This window comes from Prosopis cineraria, unplaced genomic scaffold (genome assembly GCF_029017545.1).
Source record: "Prosopis cineraria cultivar Desert tree isolate PC_DT_omini unplaced genomic scaffold, ASM2901754v1 PC13, whole genome shotgun sequence".
Lineage (NCBI taxonomy): Eukaryota > Viridiplantae > Streptophyta > Magnoliopsida > Fabales > Fabaceae > Prosopis > Prosopis cineraria.
The window spans coordinates 14,039,929-14,066,303 of NW_026555344.1; the positions used below are offsets into that span (position 1 = coordinate 14,039,929).

At 34.4% G+C, this 26,375-nt stretch overlaps 1 protein-coding gene across 1 annotated transcript; it reads left to right on the forward strand.

Annotated features, from left to right (window-relative positions):
• Positions 1 to 13,880: 13,880 nt before the first annotated feature.
• On the forward strand, positions 13,881 to 25,984 carry LOC129291038 (elongation factor G-2, mitochondrial). Its single transcript, XM_054928140.1, is given in 21 exon segments — positions 13,881 to 14,416; positions 15,206 to 15,427; positions 15,807 to 15,928; positions 16,022 to 16,172; positions 16,580 to 16,651; positions 19,088 to 19,183; positions 19,272 to 19,360; positions 19,514 to 19,580; positions 20,840 to 20,878; positions 21,364 to 21,424; positions 21,809 to 21,918; positions 22,012 to 22,086; positions 22,171 to 22,239; positions 22,930 to 23,051; positions 23,630 to 23,646; positions 23,649 to 23,754; positions 23,911 to 24,031; positions 24,140 to 24,240; positions 24,340 to 24,400; positions 25,171 to 25,224; positions 25,660 to 25,984. Coding segments are annotated over 21 exon segments (2,265 nt in total). The 5' UTR covers positions 13,881 to 14,011; the 3' UTR covers positions 25,765 to 25,984.
• The last annotated feature ends 391 nt before the right edge of the window (positions 25,985 to 26,375 follow it).

A 26,375-nucleotide genomic window follows, 5' to 3' on the forward strand; every position in this document is an offset into this window, starting at 1 on the left:
TAAGCCACGGTTCATGGGTTGTTTTCTACACAAAACACAATTTTTAGTTTTAAAACTCTTTGTTTTGGGGTCCTATTTGATTTTCAAGCTTCATATTGATTTCAAACTCTGATTTTAAGCATTATAAGTGTGTGATAGGAATTGAAATTGAACTTTAGGATCCCATTGTAAATGATTTAAAAAAATCTTCTTCTCTGTTATGTAATTTTACAACTTTGGTAATCCTTTGAGGGTTAATTCCTTAATTACCATCTTTACAGAGTTAAATGTAGTTAAGTGAGGGAAACCTTACACAACACCCCATAGTTGTTAGCATTGTGGGAAACTGCGATATACAAGTGAGTGATTTAATCGTGGCCTGATAGTTTTTCATAAGTGAAAGGCTAGGTTAGTCCATATTAAGGATGTAGCTGCTTAATAGTTACCGGTTTCATGTATGAGGTAACAGGAGGGTATAACATTGGCATTGATCATGCATTTAGCTTTGGCTACATGGTTATTATTGTTGTGGTCCGACATATTTTAGGGGTGCATGATTGTTATTTTTGCAATATTAAAACATAATTAGGGTATCCAAAACTTAATCCAAGTGCCAAAATGTAACACTTGCCTTGAGTGTTATCCAAAAATCACATAATTCAAACAAACTAAGTGTGGTTAAGGAGTTGATCCTCTAACCAACTTAAGAAATCAAATCATTTAAAACCTTAAAAATAATTATAGGTTCTACCTATAGCGCACGGAAGCAAGTTAGACGAAAATAGAATAAAAAGATGCTGTCATGACAGTAATTTATTGCTGTCATGACAGCCCTCCTGGACCAACTTCCAGGAGGCGGTGTTCCGTCATTTGACCTCCGATTGAAGTGATTTTAAAGCTCACACGTCACATTCAAAGGGTACTATAAGTGTACCAAATTTCAAAAAGATCCAACGGTAGGATTAAAAATTAGACATGTTAAAAGATTGACTATTTTTGCTGTCATGACAGCTAAAAAGCTGTTATGACAGCACTTCCGGACCAACTTCCGGAGTGCACCATTTCATCATCTGACCTCCGATCGGAGTGATTCCAAAGCCCACATGTCACTTTTAAAGAATACTATTAGCATACTAAATTTTGAAAAGATCCAACGGACGGATTGAATTTTGTGCAGGTTACAAAATCAACACTGTAGCTGTCATGACAGCAATTTAATGCTGTCATGACAGCACCTCCAGACCAAATTCTGGAGTGCGTCGTTTCTCCGTCCGATATCCGATCGACGTGATTCCAAAGCCCACACAAAGCTTATAAAAGGTTTTACTTGTGACCCAAATTTTAGAGAAATCCAACGGTCGGATTAAGATTTGGACACCCGGATGCAAAAGTGCAGCTTTTTGGTAAAAACCATTTTCAAAATTGTCCAAATCCCATCCTAATGGTCACAAACCTGTGGAAACACTTTGGACACATCAAATAAGATTAAAAACACTTGATAGAACATTCAAATGATGGAAAACCCCCATACATCAAAATTTGACCACCCAGGTGCCATTTCCTAAAATGGACCCTAAACCCCCAAAATGCACAAATCATACAAGAGTGGTCACAAATCAATCCAAATACCATGTATTTATATAAATACATATGCTAAACATTTTCACTTGGCTCAGAGCTCCTTGTGGGGCCCACGCACCCACTCTCTCTATCCAAGCTGTATGTTTTCCCATAGCACACCATTTGCAATGCAACCACTTTGCATTTGCTTATAAAATCACATATATATCAAAATAAAGATCTGCTTGTAATAGAAACTTGGTCTACTAAGTAAATCCATCAAAACCACACACCATAACCAAGTTTCCTAGCCACAAGTCTGCAAACAGACAAAAATTCATACACAAGCACACAATCCACACATATTCACACACACACATAATCATATCCTACTGGCACCCTAATCTTAAATACATTACAATATATTTGCTCAAAAGAAAGGGGTTGCAGTTCTTTACAAATCACAAGCAAACCCCTAGCTTTGCTCTTTTCCCCGTCCACCACTGGATCCTTCGCCTGGACCTAGAATATTGAAAAGAAAGGGGTGAGACAACCACAGTCTCAGTAACAGTGAAATCTATATTGATTATTACAAAGTAAGCCATAATTAAATAAATGAATAATAAATTCAACATAGTATATAATTTAGCCATTTAAAATGCATGAATGCATGACCTAGGCCGGTATGGCCTTTCATGACCAACAGAATGCCCCCTGGCACTCTTTAACTCGCAGGTAAACCTTATACCTACTTGTACCTCCACAGGCACAAAACATAATCTAAGGCATGATCTAATCCACCGAACCGCCTATGCCCCTTCGACGTGAATCCTGAGCAGTCAAAGCTAACTCCCTCCCAGAGCCAGCCCGACTTACTCTCCATGTGAGGGCTACCTTGGCCTAGGCACTCAACCTCACACTTCATATGTCGGATTCCCTCCCCCACTGAGAGGTGTCGAACACTCAATACACTAACCACTTTAGTGCACTGAGCCCACAATACGTAAGACAACACTGAGTACTGACAGTGTGCCATAGAATATCAAAAATCCACACCTTCTCATTGGTGAACTCCCACCGAGATCATGCCTTTTACTCTTGTCTACCTTTCCTGAGTATTGACCATTCAACACTCTAAAGTAGTATAATATTTATAAATCTCATTTCCATAAAAACATTGTTATTAAACAATTAGAAAACATATTTGCACTATAATCAAAGTAGTACCCCATAACCCCTTATAAAGCACATTTAATCTTTTAAAACATGTAATGCATGATAACTAGTAATATTTATTCAAAAATAGCTAAAACAAAGTAATAAGAAATATAAATTCCCCTGTTACCTCAACCCTTTGGTACTAAAAGGGTTCCCCTTGTACAAAATAGGGCTCGGCTTGTTCCTTACTTCTCAATAAGTTCCACCAACAATTTTCTACAACATATAAGTGATCCACATCACTTATCATGACAAATAGTATTAATGAAGACTATAACTTATACCACACAACTTAGGTCAATGAGTCATAATCCACCCTAATGGTCCATATATTAAACCAACCATTCACATAGTATCACTTAACCACCAAAACCATTTATTAGCCATCACTAGGCTAATTTTCAATTTATATAATTTTTTTAATCAATTAAAAACCTTTACTTAGTGCCACCAACTTTCACCATTAGCCCTTATAATGAAAACCAAACCTTAATTTAAATCTTATTGGGCTCAAATAGCAAAATTATAACTAAATCAATAGGCTTAAACCATTGAGGAGCAAAAACCCAATTTCTCAAGGTTTATTTTGTGCCCAAAACACCTCTTTTCATCCAATTATTCACTCAAAACATTAGATCACTATATAGAAACTCAAAACATGCTCCCTAGAATCCAAAGAAATAAAAGCTTACAAGAATAAAGCCTTTGGGATCAAAATCCAAAAATTTCCTCTTCCAAAAATTGAAGAAAATCAAGAGAAAGAGAAGAGGATTGAAGTAGGGAGTTTACCTATCGTGTAGCCGAGCTCGCAACGGTCGTAAAGACTCCTAGATCCAAGCCTAACTCCCTCCCTTTCTCTTCTCTTCTTCCTCTCTCTCTCTCTCCCGTTTGTGCGCTTGCTTCCTTTCTCATTTTCTCTGCGTTTCTGCATCAGTTTGCTCCTTAAAATGCTGGTCAAAAACTTTGGGGAAAATTACAAGAAAGGGCCCAACATTTTTTATTATTGCACAAAAGCCCGGGTCAACTTTGGTAATTTTTCCCATAGTTAAAAATCAAATAAAACCAAACTTTTGCTTAGTAAAATTCAAACTCTAGGCCTCTATTAAATTATTCTAAATTTTAATTTAATTATAGATATTTTATTTTATTTTTGTTTATTTTTTTTAATAAATTTGAGTCTTAAAATTTTTAGGATGCTACACAAAAGCCCACACCAACCCTTAAACCACGCTTAATGGACTATAATAGACTACTATAATACACCAAAACAATCAAACAACACACATATCACATTTTCACTGCTCAACCCCTTGATCACAAAAACATAATGAGGAGCCAAATCATGTAATTCTATATCTAAATCACCATCATTTACAAATATACTTACCCCTTACTTACACAAGTATTTTGGACTTATGCAAATATCTTAACTAAAAAGATACCACACGTACTAGGGCCCAAAATATGCATTTTAATACTCAACATTTAATTGTGCAAGTGTAACAAAATATGAGCATCCTAGTTGACAACATCAATTAATTACACATATACAATTAAAATTACAAGAGGCCTATAGTAGGAAATCGACTTCCCAAGCCTTTGGTGCTTTCCCTTTGTCTTGCTCGGAACTAGTGCTTTTAAAATGTTAAATAAAAGGGTGAACATAACCAATTAGTAACCAAGGTTAATCTAACTTATACAAATGCATGTTAATCCATCATAGTGATGTAAATGACATATTCAAATAAAATATATTCACACATTAAACCACCCAATTCATGTAGTTACAAAAATAACAATTAGCATGCAAGGGTCAAAACAATAGCAACCATGTGCCCTTTATAAGACATGCAAGGCCACAAAAATAACAACCATATGGTTATATAATAATATGCATCAAAACACATGTTGAGTCACAATGCTAACAACCATGTGCCTTTGTCAAATTATGCCAATGATGGGAAGAACATTAAAAAGAAATAAGTGAAGATATTACAAAGATATTGTAGATTTGAAGATTGAAAATATTTTGCTCTTACATTGATTTCGCATATTTTGTTTTAATTTCAATTATTGTTATCTTTCAACATGTATTATTATCATTTCATTTATTATTATCTTTTTATTTAATTTTAGAATTTCTAAGATTTTCATACATTTATTTATAGGATTAGATTGAGGCCTATAAATAGCACCTCAACTCATTTGATTTGTACGTACATTTGATTGAATAAGAATTACTATTATCTTAACTTTTCTTTGAGTTTTATCTTCTCTCTATTCTCTCTATTGACCACTTTCTCTCTCCTTCCCCGTTCTGCATCAATTAGCGTTAGAGCCAAGGTTTCCACACCACTTCTATTACCAAACCCACTTTAAAATACCTTCTCAATACCAAAAATCATCATACGGAATTCTTTAGGAGATAAGTTTATTACTTAAGGCTCCTTAAGTTACTTGTGAAGGTTCTTTGATCCTAAACTTTAATCTCTAAGTTTTTTGAATATTATTATGGAGGTATTTACTTTGTTCATTTACTACTTGTTTCATTTTCTAATTCCTTCTTCATTATTCTTGACTATTTCAATTTTCCTTCATCTCAAGCCATTTACCATAATTCTTTCTTTTGCTCTTATTTTGTTTTGTTCCTTTCCTTTTCTTATTTCATTATTTTTCATATTTTCCTTGTTTTCCTTTACTCCTTTGATTCTTCCTTTGATCCATGCTCGGAAAAAAAGGGGCAAAAATAAAGTTCAAAAACCAAAAAAAGGAAAAAAAAGAAAGAAAAAGAAGTTACTTTTCATAAAATTTTGAGTTTTAATTCCTTTATTATTAAGCTCTTTTAACTTATATTGATTATTATCTATTTTAATTTGTTGCTTTATTATTCAGCATTATTCATATTTTAAAACCCTAGGATACAATCATCTCATACACAGTTCGACCCTACACTTGGGTCAAATTTTACCTTAGGTTAGTTGAAATTTCTATCAATTTCCTGAGGGGTTTATAGGCCCTCAGAGGTCATTGTGAAGACTTCACTCAAGTTGTTACTTATTTAGCAAGTGTAATCCCTGAGAAGCTTTTAAGTTCCTGGAGGGTTAAATTTGTTAAATAGGGTTTTTACTTTTTAGTGGAGACAACTTGAGAAACTTTTATCAAATAGTATATTAGACTCACCCTAAACCCTGCATGATAGTATAACACCTGTTGACTTTGCATGACCATTCAAGACATTCTTGATAAATAAGATTTGTTTGACCTCCACCATGACCCAAAACAATGAAAGTACCCTTACTAACTTTTATAACCTTGAAAGGGCTATTAAAGAGTATGTGGAACATTCAATTAGGAGGTTAACTCTTAGAAATGATGCTAAGATTAATGGCTTGAGAGCCTTGGTTAGAGAAGCCCTAGATGCAGTTCGCCTTTTAGGCCACCGCAATACAAGCAAAGATAAAGATGACCTATATCCAAACTCTAGGGAAGGTTTGCTACTAAACTCTAATAGTAGTAAGATATTAAACTAACCTATCCTTACACCTGATCAATAAAAAGTGCCTTACATTGGTACCCACAATTTCTTAGTAAATACTAGTAATAGTCACCATAAAGCATCCCCCTGTAAACCTAATACCCACTAATTCAAAGATATGGAAGATTTTGGAATGAAGATGAAGTCATAGGAGACCTTTTTAGGAATGACAAGTCAATCTCTAGATATAGTCAAGATGTCCCTAGATGTGGTCACGTAGAGGACATCATTAAGAAAGTCAAGATAGATGCTCCTGAATTTAATGGTACATTAAATCTGATTACTTTCTTAGATTGGTTAGCCAACATGAAGGATTACTTTGAGTAGTACGATATGAATGACATCTAACGAATACATTTCACTAAAAGGAAACTCATTGGATCCGCATAAAAATACTAGCAGATTGTTCAAAGAAACTTGGATCACCAAGGTCAACTGCCAATAATTACATGGGCTGAAATGAAGATGAAGTTGAAGGAAAAGTATGTGCCGGCCCACTATAGGAGCCAACTATTAGGTCAACTTCTTAATTTAAGACAAACTTCCATGGTTTCTGACTATATATCTTGTTTTGATAACCTCACAATTTAATGTGACCTAAAAGAAGACCTTATGACAACACTCACTAGATTTATCAATGGGCTCATGTTAGACATTTAAAGAGAGCTCAAGGTCAACTTTCTTAAAACCCTTGAGGAAGCTTACCATAAAGCTTGTGAGATAGAATATTTATTTAGGTACCCATCTATTAGGCGACCTACCATGCAAGGCATAGAATTTCAACAAACTCGCAACCTTCCTCCCACTGACCAAACTATAAGTTTTTCCCTTAAGTCAAGCTTTCAACTTCCTTCTGGTGAAACCTCGAGTTTACAGAGCAACACAAGGAAGCCTAATGAACTATAGCTTCTAGTTCCTGTCCTAACAGCTCAACTATTGAATGTTTCAAGTGCCATTCTAAAGGTCATATAGCATAAAAATGCCCACAATGTGCATTACTTCTTGAATCACAAGAGGATGATGTGATTACTGAGGATATTCCTGATACAGTGGTAGATCCTACTGAGTACCCCTCTAATGTGGATGAAGAGATTATTGTGAAAGAGTATGAGTCAGGACACCTTAGGGTATTGTGATGTCTCCTATTTATCCCCGCACCTAAGGACTCTTAGAAAAGGAATAGTTTCTTTTACACCTTAATGAAATGTAGAGATAAATCGTGTAAACTAGTCATTGATAGTGGAAGTGAGAGGAATGTGATTTTTAGTCAGGGAGAAACTTGACTTAGCCTTAAGACTAAGCCCCACCCAAAACCTTTTTGTGTAGCTTGGGTTAATAATACTTCCTTTTCTATTACTCAACAGTGTCATGTACCTCTTTGCTTAGGAGATTATAAAGAAGAGATCCTTTGTGATGCTATCCCTATAGATGTTTCTCACATCTTATTAGGACACCCTTGGCTTTATGATCATGATTTCACTAGTCATAGTCGAGCAAACACTTATGTGTTTAAGCATGAGTGAAAAACTATCCTACTACGTCCTATCAAAGCTAAATCAAAGGATAAGAGTCCTAAGAATCTATAGAACTCCTAATCAAAGCTCCAAGTCTAAAGAGGCCAATGTTATCCTTATTGCAGTCTGTAAGTTTTCTAGTAGGATTGCTATTTTAGCGAATACTAGGCTATTAAAGGAAACCGTCCATTTCTTAGAAGAATTTAAGGACATCACCCCAGGGGAGCTTCCTTCTGATTTACCACTTATGAGAGAAATCCAACAAGCTATTGACTTAGCTCTAAGATCACAACTTCCTACCTTGCCACATTATAAGATGAACCTTAATGATAAGGAAGAACTTAATAGGCAAGTAAACAATTTGCTGGAGAAGGGTTATATCCAACATAGTCTTAGTCCATGTGTTGTGCCTACCTTAACCACATTTAAGAAAGATGGAACTTAGAGAATGCATGTCGATAGTAGAGCTATTAATAAGATCACCATTAAGTATAGGTCTCCCATTCCTAGACTTGAGGATATGCTTGATCTAGTTTCAGGTTCTAGTTGGTTTTCTAAAATTGATCTCCGTAGTGGATACCACCAAGTTAGGATTAGGCCAGGAGATGAATGGAAAACTGCATTTAAGATATAAGATAGGTTGTACGAATGGCTAGTCATGCCTTTTGGTTTAACTAATGCACCTAATACATTTATAAGGGTTATGACCCACGTTTTTTGACCTTACTTGAGCCAATTTCTAATTGTCTACTTTGATAATGTTTTGATCTTTAGCAAGTCCAAGGATGAGCACTTATTTCATCTCCGCCAAGTATTCCTTACCCTTAAGAAAGAAAAAGTTTTATGTCAATTTTCCCAAGTACTCTTTTCTACAAAAGCAAATTATTTTCTTAGGGTTTATTATTTCTAAAAAAGGATTAGCTGCTGATCCTGAAAAAGTCAAGGCTATCCATAAGTAGCTTGAACCTAGATCTCTTCAAGAAGTGCATAGTTTTCATGGATTAGCATCTTTCTATAGGCGCTTTATTAGAGATTTTAGTACTATCATGAGCCCCTATCACCGATTGCCTTAAGAAGGATAAATTCTATTTGACCCCTATTGCATCACGAGCCTTTATGAACATTAAAGATAAATTATCTGAAGACCTCATTCTAGCCCTTTCTAATTTCTCCAAGTTCTTTGAAGTGGCTTGTGATGCTTTTAGAGTTGGAATTGGAGGTGTTCTTAGTCAAGATGGTCACCCTATAGCTTTTTTTAGTGAAAAGCTTAATAAAGCTAAGTAGAAGTATTCCACGTACGACAAGGAATTTTATGCCATAGTTAGATTCTTTGAGTATTGGAAATACTATCTTCTCCCTCAACAATTTGTTGTGTATTCTAACCATTAAACTCTTAAGTTCATAAACTCTTAACGCCATCTAAACCCTAAACATTACAAATGGGTTAAATTCTTTCAAGAGTTTATTTTTGTTGTTAAGCACCGTGCAGGAATTGAGAATAAAGCTGCAGATGCTTTAAGTCATAAGGTTAACCTTTTGCACACTATGAGTATCAATGTTGTAAGTTTTCAGAGGTTAAAGGATGACTATACCTCATGCCTTGACTTTAAAGTCTTTTATCAAAAAGTTGGTAATGGAGCTCGTCATAACCACACATCTTTCCTTATTAGAGATGATTTCCTCTTTTATGGTACTAAGTTGTGTATTCCTCAAACATCTTTGAAAGACTTCCTCATTTGGGAACTTTATATAGGAGGATTAGCTAGCCACTTTGGTAAAGATAAAACTATCGCTTTAGTTGAGGATAGATTTTATTAGCTTTCTCTTAGATATGATATTGCTCAAATTTTGTCACAATGTCGTATTTGTCACACTTTTAAGGCTAGGAAATAAAATACTAGTTAGTACACTCCTTTACCTACCCTGATGCACCTTGGAAGGATCTTAACATGGACTTTGCCTTAGGATTACCCCACATTGCTCGACAACATGACTTTGTTCTAGTTGTCATGGATAGGTTTTCAATGATAGCCCACTTCATACCTTGTAATAAGACCACTAATGTTTCCCACTTAACCAAGCTCGTCTTTAAAGAAGTTGTACGCTTACATGGGTTACCTACTTCCATTGTCTCTGATAGAGATGTCAAATTTGTTAACTATTTTTAAAAAATACTTCAGAAACTCTTTGGAACCCAATTAAAATTCTCTTTTGATTCCATTCTCAAACTGATGGCAAAACTGAGATGACTAATCATAGTCTAAGTAACTTACTTCAAAGTCTAGTTGGAGATAAGCCAAGGAATTGAGATTTAGTCTTACCTACAGCTAAGTTTGCATATAATAGTTTAGTCGATCGGTCCACAGGAAAAACCCCTTTTGAAATAGTTTAAGGTTTTAACCCGAAATAGCCTATTGACTCAGTACCCTGTCCTGTAACAGCTTGTACCTCTAAGTCTGTAGAATCTCTAGCACAACACCTTTATGAGTTACGTGCTGAAATTAAGCACAAATTAACACTTAATAATGATTAATATAAATTATCAACTTATGCTTACCATCGCGCTCAAAATTTTAATGAAGGTGACTATGTTATGGCTCGTATCTACCCTAAGCGTTATCCTAAAAATTCTTTTAAAAAGTTGCATGCTTGGGCTTTTGGGCCATTTTGTATCCTCAAGAAATTTGGCCCCAATACTTATTTACTTGAATTACCTCCTGATATGTCTATCAATCTAGTTTTTAATGTTGAGGATTTTGTTTTTTATCAAGGCACTTTTAAGCCTCCCCTATTGTTTAGTGATGATTCTATAGGTACACAGCCTTACAATGCCCCAAACCCTTTATTGCCAAATGTTTCACCCATTAGGGATAAGATTGATATGATCATGGATGAACAAACTATATTAACCATAATGGTCCTATTCACCACTACCTTGTTCGTTGGAAAGACTTCTCGGACTCAAATACTACTTAGATTGCTGAAGAGGAGTTTTGCCAGATTGATCTTACCTTGCTTGAGTCTTACCAACTTCATACCTCTTTAGAGGAGAGTTCTTTTGAGTCAGAGGGAAATGATGGGAAGAAAATTAAAAAGAAATAAGTGAAGATATTATAAGGATATTGCAGATTAAAGAAGATTGAAGATATTTTGCTCTTATATTAATTATGCATATTTTGTTTTAATTTCAATTATTGTTATCTTTCAACTTTTATTATTATTATATTTTCATTTATTGTTAATTTTTTATTTAATTTTAGAATTTTTAGGATTTTCATGCTTTTATTTCTTTGGTTGGATTGAGGCATGTAAATAGCGCCTCAACTCATTTGATTTGTATGCATATTTAATTGAATAAGAATTATTGTTATCTTGCCTCTCCTCTGAGTTTTATCTTTTCCATGTTCTCTCTATTGATCACTTCTCTTTCCTTCCTCATTCTACATCAGCCAAACCACAATAATAATAACTTTGTGGCTGAGATATGATATGCATAATTAATAGCAACCTTATACCCTTATAATATTTTTGACATGAAAACCAAGGCTATTTAATAGGCTATGTCCATGAACTCGAACATCCTAAACCTTCCACTCATGAGGAGTTGCTCGGCCAAGGTTACTACACTCACTTTTGTGACACGGTTTCCCTTAATACTAACAACTATGGGGTATTGTATCCTTAATCTAGCCTCCTCATGAATCGGTGGAGACTAGTTAGGTTTAAATTTCTTAACGAACAAGTGGGACAGTCTCTTAACAATCATGGGATAAAAGCTACCTCCTGATTCTAATGGTTGGTAGTCGACTAGTTTCTAATTCCAATGATAAATCACCAATATCATGTGGATTTATAATATCTATTCCTCTCCTTATAGGCAAACTCTCGTCTCATATAATCATGCTATGCATATTACTCAACAAGTAACATGCATGTTCACATTTGCTAATAGCATGCAAATCACAATTATCATTTTCATAATAACATGCTCAACATGTATCTCAATCCACAACCTCTCCTATAAAATAGGCATCCTCTCCCTCACTTTCATAATTTCTTACAATAACTTTCATACCCACATTTATATAATCACATAGAAAATTATTCTTACACATATCATTACTCAAACTTTAACAAACCACATGTTTACTCACGTTGTCATAATTTGCATTAAATATAGATTTATTATCATTTGATTTTTAATAATTCTTTTCAATCATATAATTAATTAACAAATAAATACACAAACCAAATTTCCCTTAATTACCTCCAACCTTTGAGAGGTAAAAGTTTTACCCTCATTATTACTTGCTTACAAGCTAAACTTAAGCTATCCGGTGTTTCATGGGGTTAGTTTACAATTGACATTAACACCTATCACTAATCATGATCAAAATTACCACTTCTAACATCTAATTTCATACTTTAATAACTAAATTTCTCAACTACAATATCAACCTCACATCTAATGAGTTCCCTAACTTCTATTAACTCCAACTAACACTAAAAAATCTTTAATCAACATCAATAATAGCCACTTATCTCAACCACTACCATTTATGGCACTTTAGGGCATAATTTTGTTCATAATTGAGAGCCCACTCTCATTGATGCATAAAACCACTATATCTAAGTTTAGATAACTCAAACAACTCCCATTAGTCCTACTTAGACAAATAGATTTGGACCTAAAGCCCTAGGCATGAAAATCATTATCTCTCAACCTCAAATCTTACTTTCAAAATGTATAGAGAGAAGAAGAGATAAGGGAGATATACCTCGGTGAAATCAAGCTCGAGTCACCTCTAAAATGCACAAAAATTGATGCCCTAATGGGCAACTACTCTCTCCATCGCCTTCCCTCTGTTTTATGGTGTTTTCCTCTATTTTCAAGTTTTTAAAAATATTGATTTTAGGAATTATACTGCAACATAAATTTTCACGCTACAGCATAATGTATTGGGCCAAAATTCAATTTTTTTTTCTTACAATTTGAACTTGAATGACCCAATTTACTTTCGAACCCAATCCAATGGCTAAAGCCAAATCTAATAGTCATCCCTAACTATCCTCAAACTCATTTATACTTAAATTTACATGTTTACCCTTCATTAGCTTAATTAAATAAGGGAATAATTTTCGGGATGCTACATGTTGACCAAGGAAGGTTTATAGGAGATGAGAGAGGAAGGGGTAAAAAAATGAAGAAGGGAACATGGAATTTGATAACTGAGCATTTATCATGGAAGCCAATTAATTGGAATTAGTAAATTTTTGAATTCCATCATACCGAATACACACTTTTTTTCAATTTCATTTCATTTCCATATCGATACCACCTAGTTCCATCATATCAAACAAGCTCAAAATCCTTCAAGCTTAACTCAACAGGGGGTAGCTTGAGTAATATTTTTTCCCAATTTTTTAAGTCGAATAACATTAATAACAATTCTATGCATGAGGTCTCTATTCTTTGGTTATGTTTTGTTTCAAGTCCTCATAGCTTGATATCATTGTTTCACTCCCTTTAGCTTTAAAAATGCATATAAAGACAATGAGCTACCATCAAGAGGGTTAATTTTGTAGTAACTTTGTTAACTTTTTTGCTGACATGAGAATAAATTAATCAAGTATGATTAAAAATAAAAGTAAAGAGAATTTCTTTTAATATTTAACTTAATTAAACCAATTGTAAGCAACAACTACAAAATTAAGTATATGTTATCAAAGGAGTTAAAAGATATACTTTAGTACTAACGGAAGGTTTGATCTAATGAAAGAGGTTAGTTATTCACAATATGAAAAATTAAAATTCAAATTTTCATTAAGAGAAGCATCCATATTTAATATTTTAAATAAGATTTAATCAAATAATACATGCCTTTAGGTGAAAAAAAAAGAGATACGTATGAGCAAAATTAACTTTATCACCAATTCATGATACTTAATCAGTAGTTATGCGTATTTTTAAAATTATAAAAACTAAAAATGTAAATAGATGAAGCCGGAAGAATTAGGAACAACTACGTAAAACTACATGGTGTGCAAATAAGACCAAAATGAATTACCAGATTTTACTCCTCAGTATTTTCCTTCGTATATTCCCACGATAGGGTCCTCTCCCATTGCCTCGGGGGGTTTCAGGGCTTCAGGGTTTTAGCTTACCGCTTCCAAACCCCACTGGAAACCCTGCACGCCGGCGACAATGGCACGCTTCACGAGGTCATCCTCACATCGTCTCCTCTACACCCTCTACGTTTCCCCCACTAAGATGACTCCTTCACCGTCGCCCGCCGCCTCTCTCCTCGCCGGCACCTTACACCTCCGCCAGTTCTCCACCGGGAACCTTGCGCGGGCCAAAGACGACAAGGAACCATGGTGGAAGGAGTCCATGGATAGGCTTCGTAACATTGGGATCTCGGCGCACATCGACTCCGGCAAGACCACACTGACGGAAAGGATTCTGTTCTACACAGGGCGAATCCACGAGATTCACGAGGTTAGAGGTAAAGACGGAGTGGGTGCCAAGATGGATTCTATGGATTTGGAGAGAGAGAAGGGGATTACTATTCAGTCGGCAGCTACTTACTGCTCTTGGAAAGACTACAAGGTACAACCGATTAACTGATGTGAGCTAGTGAGGAAACAATTAAGAGGTTGAGAAAGCTTTGTCCTCTTACCTCTTCGGGGATTTAAATAGTCTTCAGTTACCTTTCCTGTCATTTGCTGAATCATCATGCATATATAGACTCTCTGTGTGAGTGTGGGGTTCCTTTGGGTTTGAAGGCGGATTAGTATGACCTGAGCCACCATCTCTTGCACTTGAAGGTTGATTGATGACTTGCCAGGCAACAGCCTGCCACAGGGGAAATAGGTTCTTATGATTCTTTTTGGTAGGCCGGTTCTTATGATTTATTAGTACGCTGTTTTTGGTGAGACGTACTGTTTAAACCGATTTAAAGAAAAAGAACCAAAAAAAAAAAAATCCGTTTTCCATTGAAATTGATTGAACATGGAGATGGACAAGACTTGGGTAAAGTTGATTAGGCGTTTGCAATCTGGCTCTCCAATAAAGCTATAGTATTGAGGACATTTTTCAATTTAGAAACGTAAGGTATCGAAATAAAAAGTGTTTGCAGCGCATTACTCACTCATTAGAAAAATCTATTCTATGTCATATCATAACTATATTAAATAATCTCATTGAAACACCTAAGCACTGCACTGATATTTTTTAAATTGATGATTAATGTTTGGGGTTTTCATCTGAAATTCGATTACCCACTAATATATTCCTCTGATCTCTCAATTATTATTTTTATTGTTCACAAACTATAATTATTATAATTTTATTTAGAAACTATAAATATCTGTATTTTTGGATAATGTGCCATTGCAGATTAACATAATTGATACGCCTGGTCACGTTGATTTCACCATTGAAGTTGAGAGGGCTTTGCGTGTTCTTGATGGTGCTATTCTTGTCCTATGTAGTGTTGGGGGAGTGCAAAGTCAGTCTATTACTGTTGATCGGCAAATGAGAAGATATGGGGTCCCAAGGCTTGCATTTATCAATAAACTAGATAGGATGGGAGCAGATCCTTGGAAAGTTCTGAATCAGGTGTAGTTGAATAAATGCAAATTATCATTATCATACATTTTATAATTTTTTTTTGTTAATTTGTAATCTGAAATTGAAAACCTGAAATTTAATCTGTTTTGATGCCAAATTGATGTTTATAAAAAAACGTCTCACAAGCTTTTCTCTTTTTTAAATTATAAGAGCCCAACTGAATTAAGATTTTGCTTTAATACATAGTACGAAGCCAAAATTTTGCTATCAGTAGCTGTCTTTAGATCTTTTAGAACCATGTCATTTCAATCAGATTTCCCCCCCTCTTTCTCCAGGTCCATTTTTCGCAAAGGACATAAATCCTAGAATGACAGATGTCATTTGCTTCAATTACAACAATGGCGTGTTGATCAGCTTTGTTTTGCAGGCAAGGTCGAAACTTAGGCATCATAGTGCTGCAGTGCAAGTTCCGATAGGCTTGGAAGAAGATTTCCAGGGTCTCATTGATCTTGTGCAATTGAAGGCCTACTATTTTCATGGTTCCAATGGGTCTGTTTTAAAAGATGCTGCATTTTATCCTGTTTTTCTTGTTTATCCTTTTTGACACTATGCTAGGGCATGCTTCGATTTTTCTTATTGCAGTGAAAAAGTTGTTGCGGAGGATGTACCTGCAGATATGGAGACTATGGCTGCGGAAAAAAGACGTGAGCTTATAGAAGTTGTGTCAGAAGTTGATGATAAACTTGCTGAAGCATTTCTCAATGATGAGCCCATATCATCTACTGATCTTGAGGTGTGTGGATGCCAAACTAAATGCGCTGATAATACTAAATGCACTTGTCGGATGCTTTAGCCAAATACAACTGCTATTTCTTTTTTCTTTTGTTTTTGGCCCTTACCTTTTGTTACTGTGCATTTTGAGAAGATGGTTCCTTTTAATTTTCAAAGACATTTCACAATCGGCTGAAATTGAAAGGATGGCCAAACAGGAATGTAGAGCTTTCAAAGTTAGATTCCAGTTGAAGTTTTCTTCCTTGTTGCTTTTCCTTTTGGTAGAAGTCAGAGATAGATTTTCATGCTCTTTTCAAATGAATTTCTGAACCTTGTCTGTATAAGTGCTTTATCTAATATTTCTATATGCCAGAAGTTTGCCCTTTCTTCCTATTTTATATTGCTAAAGTTAGTCCTTTTTTTGAGTAGGAAGCAATTCGTAGAGCCACCGTAGCACGGAAATTTATACCAGTATTCATGGGCAGTGCCTTCAAAAACAAGGTAACTGTTAGATAACTTAACTTCAAGAGTGTATCTTTCCTATTAGTATGTAAACTAAAACATGTTCCACATCTATGTATGTGTTTAATTGCTGTGTGGTTGATACAAATTTGTCACTAATGCTTTAATTTAAATTGAATAGTATGATATAAATTTGTTTCGGTTCTTTCCAGGATTTTGATTTTGAAATTGGATTTATTTAAAATGTATTTGCTTGTGGTTTTCAGTTTTATTTTTTGCCTGGTTCTAGAAATTTAATTTAGAGATATAAAGCAGCCATATGATGTCACTAGTGTCACAATAAGATAATATGTTATTTTTGCCTTTAATTTTTTTTAGCTCCTGGTTTGACTGTGCTGGATGCAAACTTCATTTTTCATTCTTTTTGTAATTGATGCTTCTAAGACTTGAAAGCAAGGTTTTAAAAATTGGATTGGTCATTGAACCAGACGAGTGGTTCACTAGTTGGATTGTGGTCGAACTAGTTGCTATTAAATTAATATATTTCAATTTATACATTTATACATTATAATAATTGAGAAAAAATTTAATATATTATTTTAATAAAATGTTAAATATATGGCATTAGTGATGAATTGTTGATGAACATTTATGGTTAATATAATTTTCACGAATGATGATTTCCAATCAGAAATTAAGAAAGATATAAATTGACAAAAATGAGACAAGCATGAATGAAACTATGATCTAGTTAAAAAGATCATTGTAAATCTTTACAATCACTCCAAATTTATTTAATGCTCAAAAACATGCTTGTCATATAAAGGAAATTGCAAAGCAATAAGTATTTAAGCTAAATTAAAAAAATTAAGCTTTGTAAAAAAAAAAAACCAGATAAATAATATGAGGTACAAAGATAAAAAACGTGTTTACATTAAAAAATAGCTTCAAGACATAACTTATAAGGAAAAAAAAAATCAACAAATATCAGAGAAAAATAATAAAAGCAAGAGGAAGACATGCCTGATTGGTGCAAACTAAGTGAAACCAGCATGAGTTCCACATCATGAATTTTAAGGCAATGAGTGGCGTAGTTTCAATATAAAAAGGAGGCATGCATGCTAGATTCAAGATGTGGCTGAGCATTGGTTTTGGTAAAACTGAAGCTCATGGCCCAATAGGGGTTAAGCTGTAATTTTGAAAATCATTGCGGGCCCGCAATCTTTTTTAAATCTGGTTTTTAAAAAAACTGATCTGGTTTCAGCCGGTTCAGCTGGCTGTTGACCAGTTCTATTATAGTCCAATTTTCCCCTTAATCTGGACTGTACGGAAGATAGGTTCCTAGTCCTACAGGTTGAGCTGGCCAGTATGTCCCGGTTTTTAATTCAGCACTAGAAATAGATTCTTAATGTAGGTTTTGACTCATAAATTTGTAGTAAGATATCCCAAGAACTAAGCAGCTAAATCTTAGGTTCTTGATTTTTTAATAGTCAAGTGTTAATTCTGTCCCAATTACATTTCTGTTTAATCGTGAATATTATTACCTTATGCTCATTTTTTTATTGACATCTCATTTTGTTGGAAGTGGGCCTGCCACCTCCTAATGAACCCACTGAGGCCTTAAGTAGTTTTCCTTTTATATGTTCTGTTATTATCTCCCTATTCTGATTTCTCATTTATCATCATCATCATCATCATCTCAGACTCTATTTTCATGATTATAGGAGAGATTTTAGGTGATCTGATTAGAATTTTTCTCTCCTATTCTACTATATATGTATTCGTTTCTTATCAATGGAAATTCAGAGCTTTGCTGCGCAAAATGTTTCAATCTTATATTGACTAAAATTGCATGAATCTTCTGTTGAGGAAAAATATATGTTTATTGCTCCAATTGGTTTCTCTTTAAAATCGTTATATAGTCTAGTTCTCCAAGGCTTAGGCGAGGACTGAACTAAAGATGTTGGATTTGGATTAATAGGTAGCAGTTCAAAGGCACTGGTTGAGTCAAGTGGTCTTGCTATGAAGCGTTAGCTATTTTATATTTAATGTGATGCGGGAAAAAAAAAAAAAGAGAACCTTTATGATGTTTTGTTGTATAACTAAGCTGTTAAAACTTTTCATTGTATTTAAACATGCATTATATTTAAAAGTAAAATAGAAAATTGAAAAAAAATGATTTGAGACTATCTTCTTCCACTCTGTTTTTTTTTAATTTATAATTAAATTGGCTGTCGCATGCCCTTTTCCATTCAACCAGCCTTCCTCTATAGTTTTTGTCTTTTTAAGGGTTTTTTTTTTATAGTTTTTTTGAATCTCCAATACCACATAAACATGGATGGAAAAACATAATATAACTTATTGGTCAAACTAGAACAGTCCAGAATTATTGCATATGCATCAGTTGCACTGCAATGCCCTTTTTTCACCTTTGTTATGTCCTTATATAGACATCATCTTTTGTTACTGGTACAGGGGGTTCAGCCACTTCTGGATGGCGTTCTTAATTATTTGCCATGTCCAGTTGAAGTTAGTAATTATGCCCTTGACCAGACAAAGAATGAGGAGAAGGTATTTAAAGAATGAGAAGTTAGTCCTCGTTTTGCTTAAATTTAATTTTGCCATATTATTGGGTAATTGTGATGCTTTCCTTGTGCAGGTTGTGTTGTCTGGAAGTCCTGATGGACCACTTGTCGCTTTAGCTTTCAAATTGGAGGAAGGGCGATTTGGTCAGTTAACATATTTAAGGTACCCCTGACCTTATGAGGTGGTTTATGCTCTGTTTTCTCTTGCACTTGCAATGACTTGTTTTAAACTTGGGGTGACATTCGGTACATGAGAATATGACACATTAGCTTACAGTGTATTTTCCCTTTCTTTTCCCTTTTTGCGCTGGTGAAGAATCTACGAAGGTGTCATTCGGAAGGGCGAATTTATTATTAACATAAATACTGGCAAGAAGCTTAAGGTAATTCCAACAGTCTCTATTATTCTAATTAATTTGAGGGGATTAAAATTAATCCTAATGATTCATTGATCATTTTGTACTGTTTATGCTCTTTGTTGCATATGTAAGTCATAGTTACTAACTAGGAAAGCTGGGTGATAGAAGAATGGTTAAAGGGTCTAGTGAAGACAGTGACATAGCCTGCTTGAGTGCTGCTAAAGGGAAAGAGTCCAGCTAGAAGAGGGTACGTGGAAGTTGGAGGGAAGGGTTCTTGAAGAATCTTGTTAGACTGAACCCTGAAGGTTACTAAAAAGGGGACTGGGCGAGAGATCATTTTTTGTTCTTAAAATATGTTTTGTATAACTGTTTTTAGAATTTTTTTGAATGATTTTAGAATTGTTTTTCAAAACAAAATAAAATAAAAGCTTGTTTGATTATGTTAATTTAAAAATAGTTTTAGCATTATAAAATCAACTGATAATGACGGTCATTGGTGGCAAATAGTGGTGGCTTATAATAGTAATTGATCAAGCTAACGGTAATTTCTAATGATCAAATGTAGTGTATTTTAAAAACAAGAAAAATAAAACAAAAACAACTTTAAGATGCTTCTATTTTTTGTCTTTAAATGAGAACAGTTTGGGAAACAATTAAATCCAATGCCCTTATCCAAACTAGTTTTAAGGTTGCCAGAATTCCAATGAGGATTTGGGTGTGGGCCTAGTCTATTTTGAGCTAGAATTTATATGTCTCTTTTCTGTAGATGATTTTCTCTTTCCTGGATTTGAACTCTGTATTTCCGTAGAGAAATAGAGGTTTCTAACAGTAATTAATCGTAGCTTTTACTTTCACTAGAAAATGATAACTTAAGCTGAGTTTTTTCTTGTTTTTCTGAAATATTCCACATACCCTTAAATGTTATTGTTTGGTCCAAATTTGTAGTTTTAGTTGTTACAAGTCCATCCTGGGAAAGAGGAATTGTGGGGTTTGGAAAGTAGCATGGTGTTTCAACTTTCATCTAGGTAGCCATATATCCTACAGAGGTGTCTAATCTGATAGAAAATCTGGTTGTTTTCATCCTGTTTGTTTCCCTATAGGGGTTGACGTCTTGACCTCCATTTTGATCTTGTTCCCTTTTGTCTTATCGAAACAAATAAGTGTATCGATTAGGTTGTCCACAAAAAAGAAGCTTTCTGAGGAAAAACATTTTATTCATAGTTAAATGGTATTGTATTTGGGACTATCACGAATGTGGAGCTGATGCCATTCTGTAAATTCAGGTTCCTCGCTTGGTTCGGATGCATTCAGATGAGATGGAGGTAAGCTTTAGATTTTTGGTGTCATTTCCAATCTACATTATAATTTGAATGCTGCTGAAAACATAAATCGTGTTTGAGGGGGTAAGTTGGAGGGATACGGGTGGGTTATTTTATTAGTCATTTACCCCCTATTTGAATTTGAGGATGCTCTAATCTGGTTCATTAATTGGTTTGGATGCATTCAGATGGGATGGAAGTGAGCTTTAGATTCTTGATGTCATTCTCAATCTATATTATAATTTGAATGCTGCTGAAAACATAAATCATGTTGGAGGGGGTAAGTTGGAGGGATCAGTGTGGGTTATTTTAATAGTCATTTACCCCCTAATTAGATTCGATGATGCTTAAATCTAGTTCATTAATACTAGATACTATTAACAAAAATAGTGAACCTGTCGGGTTCTGTTTCTCTGCTATATTTATTTTGAAGCTTTTTATTTATTTATTTACGTCAAATTTTAATTGGGATTTCCAATAACCTGCAGGACATTCAGGAGGCTCATGCTGGACAAATAGTTGCTGTATTTGGTGTTGATTGTGCATCAGGTTCTACACCTTTCTTTGGATCTATGCATGAATGTTTCCTAAATTCTAGTTAATTTTTTAGTTGGCTGGGAGTGTTTGTCAAGAATCTGGCTCAAGCTGGAGAAATGTCACCAAGGGTCATGGCTGGTTTGATTATAATTATAATATATGATAGGTCTTGTTGCACGCATGCTCAAGTGGGGTTGTAATGTAGACAAAGGACATGCCTATGTTGCCTTACGCTGAAACTTAATTTTAATGGACACAATGAGAGGTGGGCTATTGACAATTAGAACTCGTAAATAAATGTTCACAGAGGCTCTACTATTATGTCTAGAGCTGCTTTAACTCATTCTTGTTTTCGTTTTGTATATTGGCCTTAATGCTAGTGATTTTGGTTATCAGGAGATACTTTTACTGATGGGTCAGTCAGATACACAATGACTTCTATGAATGTACCCGAGCCAGTGATGTCATTGGCTGTACAACCCATTTCAAAAGATTCTGGAGGACAAGTGAGTACTTTCTTAAATGATGTAACAGACTAACCACCTCTTCCGCTGGCTCCAATGATGTGAAAGATGATGAGCTCCTTGTATTGCTTATAGTTTTCAAAAGCTTTGAATCGCTTCCAGAAAGAGGACCCTACTTTCCGTGTTGGCTTGGACCCAGAGAGTGGGCAGGTTGCTCTTCCTTTCTTTCTCCAATTTGTTTACTAGGAAAATTCATTATTTATTACAATGACCTTATTATATCTCTGTAAATAGACGATCATTTCAGGAATGGGGGAATTGCACTTAGAAGTCTATGTTGAACGCATTAGGAGAGAGTATAAGGTACTTATTCTTTTTATTTTTTTTGCAAAATTAATTTGCAAGTTCTTCTAGTTTTTCTCGATTTTGAATTAGGTATCTGTAATTTATTTTTTTTAATTAAGTTCTTATGGTTTGATTGATTATGGTAGTCCCTGAAGGTTAATGATTAACTTTTCCAAAACAGACAAACTTTTAAAATTTATAGAAAATTCTATCTTATGCTTTTGGCTAAAAAAGAAAGGAAAATTTGATTTAATACAATGTTTACATTTTTGTTAAATTTTTTTTATGCTTTTGGCTAAAAAAGAAAGGAAAATTTGATTTAATACAATGTTTACATTTTTGTTAAATTTTTTATGTGAAGTCTATATGTATAAAAGTTATTTTAAATGCATAACCTAATTATATAAATTTTGAGTTATAAAAAATATGTAATTAATTCTAAAGTTATATAATCTTTTAATAAAAATGTAGAAGTTCTTAATTTCATTTTTTAAATGGAAAAATTCAAGGATTTTACCCTTTAAGGATTAACATATTTAATTTATCAGACTATAAGGGCTTGATTAAAGCAAAATAAATTACAGGGACTTAGTTCAAAATTGAGAAAAACTAGAAAGACTTGTAGATTAATTTTCCCTGTTATTCTTGTTGATAATATCCAAAGTTTGCTTCTTCTGGAGTTTTATTTCGATGTCTTTGTGCATGAAGGTTGATGCTACTGTTGGAAAGCCTCGTGTTAATTTTAGAGAGACTGTTACTCAGCGTGCCAACTTTGATTATTTACATAAAAAGCAATCTGGAGGGCAAGGTCAATATGGTCGAGTAATTGGGTAAGCATGGATTAGCAAGTCTACTTTCTTTTCTCATCAATGCAGCTTCCTTTCAGTTTTTTGGTATCCTAAAACTTGTTTTGAATAATTCTGGGGAGCTTGGTTGGCATGTTTTTTTTTTTTTTTGGCTTCCCTTGGTTGAGTTTTTTCCTTTTAAAACAAAAAAGAACTGAAAGAAGCTTGACAATAAGACCCGGCCTGCCTGTGTAAAGTCAATGTTAGTAGGTGCATAGGTATAAGCTTTAATCTTTTGTACATGTCATTGGGTTCGGCTGATTAGGTCACCTCTTAATCACTGAATTAGATATTGATACCTTTTGACAAATAATCTTACAACTGCACAGCCAACCCTTGGCAGGTCTGGCAATAAAATAATTAGCATGCATGTTTTTCTTTTAAAATGGTTTGCTTGTTGGCTTATTAATTTGGAGCAACCAGCTTGATCTTAGAAGTTCTGTTTGGTTTGAATTATATTTACCATGCTTTTTGGTAAGTTCTAATTGTGGTGTTTGTTATATCGTCTTAAACATATTCTCTAGGGTTCTAATGATACTGTATTGTATTTTGCACGCTGGCAGCTATATTGAACCACTCCCGCAGGATCCCCAACCAAGTTTGAATTTGAAAACTTGCTTGTTGGGCAGGCTATACCATCAGGTTTTATCCCAGCAATTGAGAAGGGTTTCAAAGAAGCAGCGAACTCGTGGGTGAATTTTTACTTATTTTCATAGTTATATATATTTTTTATATTTGTTGTATAGGATTGTGTATGCCTTGTAATAAGTTAGAAGGTTATAGATTCTCTGGCATGTGAAAATGATTATTATTGGATTGGTGAACCTAATTGCCTTTTGTACAGGGGCTCTTTAATTGGACATCCAGTTGAAAATCTTCGGGTTGTCTTGACAGATGGTGCTGCTCATTCTGTTGATTCCAGTGAACTTGCATTTAAGTTGGCTTCTATCTATGCTTTTAGACAGGTCCTTGAACAACGTTACACATATTTCTGATTTTCATTTGTTGTTTCCTTCACTTACAAGTTAGGTCTTCATCACTATGAAAGTATGTGTTTCTATCTTCTTTGACAGTGCTATGCAGCTTCCAGACCTGTTATATTGGAACCTATTATGCTTGTTGAGCTGAAAGTACCAACAGAATTTCAGGGGGCTGTTGCTGGTGACATCAACAAGTGAGGGTTTTTACTGACATCTCAATCTCAAATTATAAACTGTAACAGCAAGTACTAAATAGTCTGGATTTCCTGACTGATCTTTATAACTCCTGATAGGAGAAAAGGTGTGATTGTTGGAAATGACCAGGAGGGAGATGATTCGGTTATTACTGCTCATGTAAGTACCTCTTTTTGTAAAAGAAAAATAAAGACATCAAATGTAATATGTAGTTTATATAAGTATGACATAGTGATTTAAGTTCACATCTCTTCAGTGAATGGTGCTCCGAATTTTGTCCCTGTCGAAAGGATAAGGAATGACTTACCTTTACTGCATACTAATCATCAATATATATTTTAACTATTTTGTTGAAAAATGGCAGAGATAAATACTTCTGTCCCATCAACTTATTCATGGATGTTTGGTCTGTAAGGATAACCAATGATAACTAAAGAGTAAAATACTAATAAAAATAGAATAAATAAGTAATAAACTAAAGCCATTATTTACATACCATTCAACGCTCCCCCTCAAGCTGAGCTGTATATGTTCACCACGCTCAGCTTGCTAATGAGTGTCTCAAACTCTTCACTTGGTAGTGTTTTTGCTAGCAGATCTGCTACTTGAGTTTAAAGGTACATAGAGCACCCTTTAGAAATTCAAGTTTGATTGTTTTAATTTTTCACAATTTATGTGCTGCTATTTCATTCATTATAGTTTGGATGATGCAATAAAATATTAATGAAGAAATATGGATAGTAAACTATTTGTAAAGCTCTTGTGTTGGTGGAACAATGTTATGTTGAATGATTGAAACTTCATAATATTTCTCATTTTCACTAGTTTCATTTGGATTAATATCTGGCATGTTCTTTGAAACTTTTTGCCGCAGTGTGTACCTTTTAAGTTTAAATTCATTTGACCGTTTTCATGACTAATTATTTCAGGTTCCTCTTAACAATATGTTCGGCTACTCCACATCACTTCGATCAATGACACAGGTGAATATCAAGGCCATATGGAACTTCTGAAATATTGCATATTATTTAGTTGGGGAGAGAGAGAGGATTGAGAGTTTTTCACATTAGAAGCTTCATCCAACCTTACACTTGAAGTTCCTTCAGTCCACATTCAGAGTTTATCTCTCTTAACTGCTAAATTGTATCTTTGGACCCTTTCTATTCATTCATTCACAGAGAGAATAATGCTAGCAAACCATGTATAGGGCCCACATTTCATGACAATTTTTCTCTTTTTAGTTGAATGCACCTTCTATTGTCTTGTGTGATAGATTCAGACTGACTGCTAACTGCATTGCATTGCATTTATCATTAAAATGCAGAGGTTTTGGATTGGAAATGAAAGATTATGTCACATCGTGGTGATAGCTGACCTTTTTTGAATTGGATTTTAATTTTGCTTTTCTTTACTTGCAGGGTAAAGGGGAATTCACGATGGAATACAAAGAGCATGCGCCAGTCTCTCATGATGTACAGACTCAATTGATAAACAGCTACAAAAGCACCATTGGAACTGAATAGCCTGGCTTAGTCCTTGCAGTGCATGGTCCTAAATTCTGTGAGAATCATGTGCTTTATTTATTAACAAAATTGGAAACTCTGACGTTGATATATGCTATAGGTTTGATTCATTATTATCTCAATTTTGGAAAGCGAAAGAAAGTTGCTGTAATCTTGCTACTATAGTGTACGAATAACCATTTTTTATGACAATGTACGAATAAACTATTGATCTTACTTATTACTGCATCGTATATCAAATGCTATTAATCCAGATTTCCAGGCCCTTTGTGCAACTTTGCATAGTTTAGTAACTTTATGCATCATCATTATACTGAAGCGATAAACTAATTGGAAGCAGTTTTTCTCACGTCAAGCAAAATTTTTGTGACTGATAGGATGATGAGAGCTTTACTGCTATCAATCTATTTTAGTTTGCCATTGCATTGAGTGAAATTTGAGGAATGAGTTAATGTCTTCATGTTAATAAGCTATGCCATGAATTCATATGTTTATGTTAATAATCTACTCACTCTCATCTGGATTCTGTTTTATAGTAAATGCGCATTTATTGTCTACCGCTGTCTTTACCACTAGGCAATCTAGTTAATTTCCAGGTCTGGTTCTTGTTA